This window comes from Calcarisporiella thermophila, assembly GCF_041956535.1.
Source record: "Calcarisporiella thermophila strain CBS 279.70 unplaced genomic scaffold VTP21scaffold_11, whole genome shotgun sequence".
Taxonomy (NCBI): Eukaryota; Fungi; Calcarisporiellomycota; class Calcarisporiellomycetes; order Calcarisporiellales; family Calcarisporiellaceae; genus Calcarisporiella; species Calcarisporiella thermophila.
In genome coordinates, this window is record NW_027192201.1 from 880,943 (window position 1) to 890,265 (window position 9,323).

General features: G+C 35.9%; 4 protein-coding genes and 1 non-coding gene across 5 annotated transcripts; 3 read left to right on the top strand and 2 right to left on the bottom strand.

The window, feature by feature from the left end:
• Positions 1-1,127: 1,127 nt before the first annotated feature.
• Positions 1,128-1,907, top strand: VTP21DRAFT_1494 (uncharacterized protein; the record flags this gene model as incomplete). Its single annotated transcript, XM_069391587.1, has 4 exons — positions 1,128-1,131; positions 1,194-1,437; positions 1,509-1,744; positions 1,804-1,907. The coding sequence occupies 4 exons, from the start codon at positions 1,128-1,130 to the stop codon at positions 1,905-1,907; spliced, it is 588 nt and encodes a 195-aa protein (XP_069251615.1).
• A 152-nt stretch (positions 1,908-2,059) lies between these two features.
• On the top strand, positions 2,060-3,744 carry VTP21DRAFT_1495 (uncharacterized protein; the record flags this gene model as incomplete). Its single annotated transcript, XM_069391588.1, has 5 exons — positions 2,060-2,396; positions 2,454-2,509; positions 2,574-2,784; positions 2,852-2,924; positions 2,982-3,744. 5 exons carry the CDS (start codon positions 2,060-2,062, stop codon positions 3,742-3,744), a joined length of 1,440 nt encoding a protein of 479 aa, XP_069251616.1.
• Positions 3,745-3,899: 155 nt separating this feature from the next.
• Positions 3,900-4,597, bottom strand: VTP21DRAFT_1496 (uncharacterized protein; the record flags this gene model as incomplete). The annotated part of the gene is made up of 3 exons (XM_069391589.1): positions 3,900-4,113; positions 4,183-4,472; positions 4,532-4,597. 3 exons carry the CDS (start codon positions 4,595-4,597, stop codon positions 3,900-3,902), a joined length of 570 nt encoding a protein of 189 aa, XP_069251617.1.
• Positions 4,598-5,623: 1,026 nt separating this feature from the next.
• Positions 5,624-8,471, top strand: VTP21DRAFT_1497 (uncharacterized protein; the record flags this gene model as incomplete). The annotated part of the gene is made up of 15 exons (XM_069391590.1): positions 5,624-5,809; positions 5,868-5,939; positions 6,001-6,147; positions 6,211-6,340; positions 6,404-6,476; positions 6,537-6,728; positions 6,791-6,955; positions 7,027-7,123; positions 7,196-7,290; positions 7,363-7,495; positions 7,556-7,657; positions 7,719-7,845; positions 7,909-8,015; positions 8,074-8,185; positions 8,245-8,471. 15 exons carry the CDS (start codon positions 5,624-5,626, stop codon positions 8,469-8,471), a joined length of 1,965 nt encoding a protein of 654 aa, XP_069251618.1.
• A 373-nt stretch (positions 8,472-8,844) lies between these two features.
• VTP21DRAFT_t151 lies at positions 8,845-8,917 on the bottom strand. The gene has a single exon. It is a non-coding gene; the product is annotated as a tRNA-Arg (tRNA).
• Between the last annotated feature and the right edge of the window lie 406 nt (positions 8,918-9,323).

A 9,323-nucleotide genomic window follows, 5' to 3' on the forward strand; every position in this document is an offset into this window, starting at 1 on the left:
ATACAGATCTAGTGAAATTTATTATCACATCGCGGATGAGGTTGGGCTAAATGAAGGGCTAAAATCCCTTGTGAATATATGCTTGAGAGATTATGTTTTGGAGGCGGGTCCAACCCTGGTCGACCATTTCGATCAGTAAGCAGACGCAATTCCATACTTGATTTTTGCCAAGTTGAGGATTGAACAATTTGAAAATTTGATACAGATCTAGTAAAATTTATTATCACATCGCGGATGAGGTTGGGCTAATGAAGGGCGCCAGTGAGCTTGAGACTGTTGCTATGTCTCAAGCTTATTTGCGATATTACGATAGCTAATTCTCTTTGAGAATGTGTATGTAAATATTCTAGTCCACATGTATCGATATGCAAATAATTTGATTATATAAGAGGCAAATATGAAAAGGGGTATGCAAACCAAATGTTTTCAAATAAAATATATTCGAAAGAATATGAAATAATATCTTTAGTATCTATGTGGTAGAGTTTTAAACCTCGAATATCAGCATATTGTTAAAAATTCAATATCAGTATATGGAAATTGCTCGCGCTAAAAACGAAATCTTCGGATCGGGATTAATGCCGGTGACTAAATTGTAAGGATTATGAAAAGTAGAAGCTTCGATGCATTCTGTGAAATCTTCAAACTCCTAACAATGGATTAGACTTTCCCCAGCAGAGTTAAAATGTATGATCGCAAAACAATTTTAAAATTGCAACACCTTTTCTTTCAAATTTAGATTTCAGATAATAACAATAATATATACTTGCTTGAGTATGGCACTATGAATTATAAGTCTAGAATTGAAAATGGATACAATATAGTATATAAGCGTAGTGTATGAGAATTGAATATTTTTTGAAAGACTTGTAACTAATTTTCCCAGTCAACCAAATGGAAAGTTAAAAAATAAAATATTGCATAGGGGGTGGTTAAGATACAAGCCACCGCAGTCTAATTTGTTTTGACATCACTTAGAATCAGTAAGCCCTATTCCTAATCAGTTATATAGTGTGACGATGCTTATTAAGCTTATCCATATAAAAGTTGGCCAATCTTTCCAATTACTTTATAAAGTTTTTTCGACTTCATCTCTACTATATTCCAATTTACCATTTTCAAAAAATATGAGTATGTATCTCTGTCCTTTTTTTTATATATATATTGAGTCGTTGAGCTTTATGTTTTTATAGCTGTTCAAATCCAGAAACCTGCACCATTCTTCAAGGGGACAGCTGTTGTCGATGGAGAGTTCAAGACCATCTCAATTGACGACTTCAAGGGAAAATACCTCGTACTATTTTTCTATCCGCTCGACTTTACCTTTGTATGTCCCACCGAGATTGTAGCTTTTTCAGATGCAATTGATGAGTTCAAGAAACGAGACGTTAATGTTGTTGCATGTTCTGTTGATTCGGAATTCTCCCATCTCGCATGGTACGTAGCTTTAGATTGTGCTAGGCTGTCCACTAAACCAGTGTTGCTCACTAACGCGTCTCCCTTCTTAGGATTAATACTCCACGCAAACAAGGTGGCCTTGGAGATATGAACATACCAATCCTATCGGATATCACGAAAAGGGTATCGCGCGATTATGGCGTACTTCTTGAAGATTCGGGTGTGGCACTTCGTGGTCTATTCATCATCGATCAAAATAGCATTGTCCGCCAAGTAACCATCAACGATTTGCCAGTGGGACGTAATGTTCAAGAAGTGTTGCGATTAATAGACGCATTTAAATTTAGTATGTGAATTTTATCGATTTTACTTAATTTCAAAATCACTCACAACTTTACATTACAGCTGACGAGTATGGTGAAGTTTGTCCAGCCAACTGGAATGCTTGGAGCGCAACTATGAAGGCAGACACCAAAGACTCGAAAGAGTATTTTGCAAAACACGCCTAATTTTTTTTTTTTAAAAAAAACTAGTATAGATCTTCAACACATTTTGAGCAATATCAATTTAGATTATTCATAGATTTTATATTAAATACAGTCCGGTAAATAAACCGTCCTGCTTGATATCTCGGATAGTATGAATTACTTTTGCCCTTTCCATGAGAAAGTTCAAGAACACACATTACTTGAGAAATTTTCTTACTCATCAACGCCTACTTTATTCCACGAAAGCTAATCGTTTGATAAGCATTACACAACACGTACGTCGTCCATGGCATGGTTGGAAACCGCTATCAGTTGTAGTTTCAACGCATAACACTCAAATCATTCATCCAACATCCAATGAACAAGGGCCTTTCTTCAAGCGTTGGCGTGTGAAGGAGGGAATATCTGCTGCCTTTTTACCTAAAAATTACCAGACATCGGTTACACCTGAATATTGGGGATTTACACGATGGCAATTTATACAAAATGTTACTGGGGCTCTTACTGGGGGTAATATAAAATACCTTCGTTATAAAAAGTCAGCTAATGTTTACACGATATCACTAGTCCTTTCTACTCAATCTTTGCTGTATGCCATTGGACTTGGGGTTGGGTCAATACCTGTAAATTTCAAATACCCGATTGCTTGTTTTAAAATTTGGTACTTAGTGAGAGATATAAACATAGCTTGCTGCTACATTGAACTGGGTTATACGCGACGGCCTCGGTCAACTTGGAGGCGTGATATATGCATCTTTCATTAGTGACCGATTCGATTCTGAGCCCAAGAGATACAGATTTCATGCAAGCATCGCAATGCAGCTAGCTAGTTTGTTAGAGATGCTTACACCTCTGTGGCCAGGTGCATTTTTACCTCTAGCTTCTATCTCGAATATAGGTAAATGCTTTCATATGGTAAAATAGAATTAATAACAGTATAGATTAAATATTTAATTATATTTTAGCTAAAAACATGGCTTGGATTGCTAGTTCGGCAACGAGAGCTCAAATGCACAAGTCATTTATGCTGCGAGACAAGTTAGTTTATTTATTCTTCTTTGCATTTTTCGTGTCCTAATGAATTAAATAAAATAGTTTGGGAGATATTACAGGAAAGGCAGGATCACAGAGTACAGCTGCTGGTCTCATTGGTACAGGCTTTGGCATCCTGATTAGCGCTGCTATAACCACTACCTCATCACTTCCCATTTTCTGCCATAGCGCATTTACTTCTCAACCACTAACTGGTCTTTTTACCGCATTCTTACCCTTCTCAGTCCTCACGCTTTACGCCAACTATAAATCCAGCCTATATGTGATTACCCCAACTCTGAATATAACTCGTGCCGAGTTAGTATTTTGGCAAGTTTTAACGCATTTTTCACCTACAAAAAGAGTTTTGAATGCCAAAGAGATGGAGCAAATTATTCCGGAGCCGCGTGAGATTGCAATGACTGAACCTTTTATCAAATCTTTTCGCACACCCTTTCCTGTTCCAATTCGTGTTCAACCCCCTTTGGATATAACTCCTTCCGTATCAGAACTAACAAGTATACTTCTTCAACAAACATTCTCTGAACCCGAACACTATTACATCCACTCTACGTCTCATGAAGTTCGGATATGGTATGATGATCATGCATCCTCGTCTGATCTGGTTAAAGGGTTTTTCCACGCTTGTGTGATAAGAGTTTGGGGTTGCAGGAATAATTGTGAAGAGCAAATGAAAGAGCTTCATAGATGGGTTAATAGTGTATATCCAATGATAGAGCATGGTCTCGTGGTAAGAAAATGGGATTTATATACACTCTTTCTGATAGAAAATGAACAAGGCAGATTACTTGTAAAAGAACTCTAATTAATAAGTGGTATTTATAATCCCTACCTTATAATCCCCAGATTATTGTAAAACTATGGCTTTCGTTAAAAGAATAATTTTTTAATAAGTTCACAACTCTGTTGTGCATAATAACATAGGTAAAAAAAGAATAAAAAATACAAGAATATATTATTTCAATCTGACTCTCGTTCATTCTGTCTGAAATTCTTCTTCCCAACATTCCAAGGCACATAACGGTACTTGATCATATGTTGAATCTGCCGTCTCATTGTGACCACAAAAAGAAGGATAAAGTACATTAATAAGATAGGCCAAAGTACTGGCACATTAAATGCTTCAAAGCAAGAGCAAAATGTTGCAACAAGTATGGCTCTTGTTGACCAATACCTAAAAAAAAAAAAAGATAATCAAAAAATTAGAACATACATCTCATTCAAGTATGTATAAAATGGTTACCAAAACTTGAATTCAGGTAATCGCCTAATAAAGGGCCTAAATTCTTCATCTGCCTTGGTAGGAAGTGTGGGTCCCTCTTCATCTTCCTCCTCTTGCTCCAGTGCTGGATCAATTTTCGGTTGAAGGAAGGCTATCAGCAAGTTCAAGAGATAAATACCAAGTGCGTAGGCAACTAGATACCATCCTTGAGCTAGAACAACACGTAGCATGAAGGCGAATAATAATGCACCAGTTGTTATCCATCGGGATTTGGTGAAAGGGGTAAGTCGATCAAGAAGAGTTTGCCATCTCTAGAGATGCGGAAATTTAACGAAGAAAAAATGTAGATTCTGAGGAGGAGAAGCCTTACCACGCTCAGATTGTGAAACAAAGAGTCAGATGACGACGACGATGATGATGTTGACGGTGCTTCCATAATCTGTTTGTCTAATCAACCACAGAGCTAAAGCTGAAATTGCTTGTTTAAATGCCGACATTACATATTAGGGGAATATGGATCAATTCGAATCATTTATATTGACAATTGAAGCTCAATCTGGGAGGTATTTAACTGGATTGAGTGAATTGTAAAAACAAGTTTAGTACACAAATCGCATTAGAAGGCATCGAAATATTAGTAACTGATAAAATTTACAGACACTTCAACAGAATCAAGATACCCCTTCTTGATTTCTAAACTCTATCGAATTCAGGTAAATGTTAATACTCTTAAAAAATGAATAAAACCCCTTCAATGGAAGGGGTTTTATTCATTTTTCAATAATGTAGTTTAAGCAACACTTTTATCCCATATTTCTAGATATCTTCTCCGACTTGAGATTTCGACATTTACAAAACAGAAATATACAATGGCAACACACTCAGAAACACTTGGGAAAGTGGAGCAAGTTTTTCTATTTGAAATATAGCAAAATAAAGACAACTACATTATTATGCGTGAAATTACCAACTTGGCTACGACTAATGGATAAAATCTTTGAAAACATCCCAAGAAAAAATGCCACTCGAAGTTTATGTATATATCATAGATTGATATTGTTATTGAATAAATGTTCTGAAAACCACTATCTAGCAATGAGGTAAAATAAAGTGTAAAGGCTAATATGACTGGATTATTGAGGAGATATTCGAGAAAGCAATTCAGTAATAGCCATTATTTTACAGTGAAGTTGTTTCATTAAGTGTATAAGCTAGTTGACTGTGGAGGAAGGAATATTGATTACGATATCATGGAGAGTAAGTAAACATTCAATTGAATCGGCATGGTAAGTAGAGAGAAAATATTATTCTAACGATACATTATCCAGTTCAAAGATTTATTGCCAGAATCACTCCCAATTATCCAAAATTTAATCTTCATTAGGAATATAACTAACCTAACCTAATTGAATAAACATCAATTGACTCGAGTAAAACACGTATTCATATAAATCCCAAAAAAATGTTAACAGATGCGTTAGAAACAGCGAGTCACCCAGAGGTGATCTATCTCGATGAGGCACCTATCCAATATCAGCCCATAGAACAATGGGCAAAAGGCAATAGGCTGTGGCAAGCTAGATTTCATCCCGTTTCGACTTCGACTCTTGTATGTTTTGTAGGGGGTAAGATTCCAACGAAAAATAAGGTAGCTACACCGACATTTAGTTTGGTTATTAAAAAAGCTAATTAGATCTTTCATGTAGTCTGGCATTGTCGAAGGTGATAGGAATTTATATTTTCAGAGTCATAATGTATTAACCAGTGAAATGAGAATGGTAAGTTTTATATAGTTGAAGTACAGTTCCGCATATTTCTTAACATTTAGCATTTCTCTAGCTGGTGCGCGATACCCATGGGATATTCTGCTCGTCTCAAACGCTTAAAGATTCTTCACAGCAAAATATTGTGGAGAGTTCCGAATCACTATTAAAGATTGCAAATTTATATCGCCAGGCTCTTTTTAGAGGATGGAGATTAGCGAAGGTATGGAAAATGTACTATTAGAGTTGAGAAAAGAGAAAAGCATTTAGATCTCAATGTATTTAGGATTACACCAAAGTAACAATGCAGAGTATGCATGCCTTATGGCATATATGCGAAATCATATTCTTTGCGTCGAACCGAACCGCTCCAGTTTCTGAGGAAATTGTTGACTGGCTAAATCTCAATTATGAGAGTAAATATATGACTACAATTTTCTAGTAGATACATCTTATAGATTTCTAATTATCATAAATAGTTGAAAAGCGAGATGATATAGTTAACTCGAGTAGGCCCTCAGAACATCCCGATTTTTGGCGATATGTTTCCAGGTAAAACACTCTTTTAGAGAAAGTTACGCGTTAGTACATATACTGATGTATTTTTATCAGACTCACTCTACGAGGATATGCATCGGCTTCAACAAATCTCTTAAAACTGTTACTTAAAGAGAATTTATCGCGAACTTTAGAGAACAGTGTCAATAATGCAATCAGACTTATTAATGCAATGCCAAGACGTAAAGCATTTGCTCACGATCAAGATTTTTTGAATCGATGGAGAAATTGGCGCGAAGATGTCAAGTAAAATACATATTTTACACGTAAAATTGAAATAACTTTGAATCTAGATAAATCCAATCTAGGAATATTCACTTCCCCCATGACCACAAGCACGAATCGTTGATTAGATTGATGAAAATGTTGTCGGGTGATGAGCTTATTATATCAAAAACATGCGAGACGTGGCAAGAGGCCTTTTCCTCGCTTCTTTTGTTTTGCCATCCTACCGTAGATCGCACCGATTTAGAGTAAGCAAATAATTTTTTATGATATTGGTGTTTCTGCGTTATCCATAAATATCCTAACATTTCTGATTTAGACACATCCTCGATCTAACTTTTCACGAACATCCCATTAATGAGAATAGCGCTGTAGAGCAAGCGTTGGTTTCATTTATAAATAATGACGCTGAAACGGTATTACATATAAACTTTCAATTCAAGTCTTAGCTTGACTTTTGACATTAAAATTTTATCTGTTGCAATCAGGGTATTAAACATTGCACAAAACTAAGCTGGTGGCTTTCTGCGCACCTAGTCGACCTCCTGGTGAAAGCAAGACGAGTGATATTAAATACGGAAGGGTATTCTTAGTTACAAGTTAAAATTTTGGACAATTCTTTAATTGTATGACTGATTTACTTTTTTTTTTTTAGTTATGACGTCGATGTTCGAGAATATATTATTTTGAATTACGTCGAAACATTGATGGCAGATCCTAGCTTATGGCGGGTATCTTTGGACTACTTAGCAACCTGCCAAGTTCTAGGGAGAGAATACATGTCAGAGGTATGTAATATTATCAAGATATAGAGACATGCTGAGTGATTAAATTTTGTATAAAACAAGCTGGTCATACGAGTACCACTGGAGTCGGAGCGCAAAGCTCAAAAAATTCTTGAGGCCTGTAAAACATTTGAATTGGACGAGCAATATCATGTCATCTGCCGGGTATACATATCCATGTTTGCACTTGTATAGCTCTGCCAATTAATCCTCAATCATTTTATAGCTTGTAGCATCCCAAAAGTATAGAAACAAAAGCTACGGGTCTGCAATAGCATACAATATTAAGGCAAAAGAATTCAAGAGAGTCTCCCTTATAGCGGATCAATTATTGGCAGATTTTTGCAAAAATAGTGTGTATTTAACCTCTATGTCATAGTGTTTTAACACCTCTAAAATATTCTCACCACTCCTAGATGAGTTTAATTTCTCGGACATTATTGACAGCATTGGAAGAGATATTGCCTGTAGCGATCGTCTAGTTTTTTTACAGCGCTATCGGGAACTGACTGAACTCTTTAACGTAAATACGAAATTTAATTATTATCTATCCTTCCCAATTAACCATAATTGCTTTGCAGTCTAAAAAATCTGAAGAGGCTGCAAAACTACTTGTATTATTACTTTCGTCAAACATAGCTCCGAAAACATTCTGGGCTTCATTATTGGTAGATGCTACAGTGCTTTTGGAGGGTAAAGAATTAGGTCACTTATTTTACAATTATCCATTTACTCATATACGAATAACATAGGTCAAAAAGTTGTCTTCGACGCTGAAGATACTTTTGAGCTAATGCGGTGTCTCCAAGAAATTACTTCTTCACATCGTAAAGAAGAATATTATGCATGTCTTCCAAGTTTTGGCCAACATTTAGATGCTGCTGAAAAACAGCTCAACGTTGTTCGACTTGCTTTAGTACGAAATTTGGCGCGATCATTGATGGCTTATGATGAAACACAATATATGGGACGGGAATAATGTTGAAAAACCAACCTAGTTAAAAAATAATAAATAGGAAGATTGTATACTGATTTCAAGATGTTAACTGAGATTTCATCAATCTGCCTGGAATTCTACAAATGCACCTCTTGCTTTCTGACCATATATGCATACATTTTCAGAGATATCCAGTGATTAAATTGTTAGTTAACTTCGAATTTTCAGTGAAAATTGTTGAGAGAGTTAAATATGTTAGAGGAAGTTAAAATACCAAAAAAAAAATGTTCAAATTACATTTCTGTCATTCTAGGATATCAACATCTAAGCATATCTCTTAGTTAAATGATAGTGTGTGTTAAAATTGAGGAATAGATATAATAGAATTTCCTTGATGAATTTTTAAAATTTTTTTCGATCGTACCAGGGGTCGAACCTGGAATCTCCTGATTCGTAGTCAGGCGCCTTATCCATTTGGCCATACGACCTGTCACGAAATGTTACGAGATAATTGGTTTTTGTATGGGGAAGTCACAGAGGCAGTCACATAGACATTCAGAAAGCGCGATATCTTTCAAGTAGAGCAGCCAATGGAATTGATTACCGCTACGTTGCCGACCCCTCGTGGTTACTCGCCGCCCTCGTGGTTACTCTTATACTCCCTCATGGCTATCTTATTGATGTTGATTGATACTTTGTTGTCTTATCTATCTCATCTTTGAACACCAGTGAGAATTATTCTCCTTTGATCACAATTCTATTTAAACCCTTCGGTTTATTTTAATGTTCAACACCAATTCCCTGAATAATTAAGACCAATCTCTTATTTTTATTATTAAGATCCGGAAACCCCTCCACACAAACCTCCTTTCGCCCGTAACTTTTTTTTTTTTG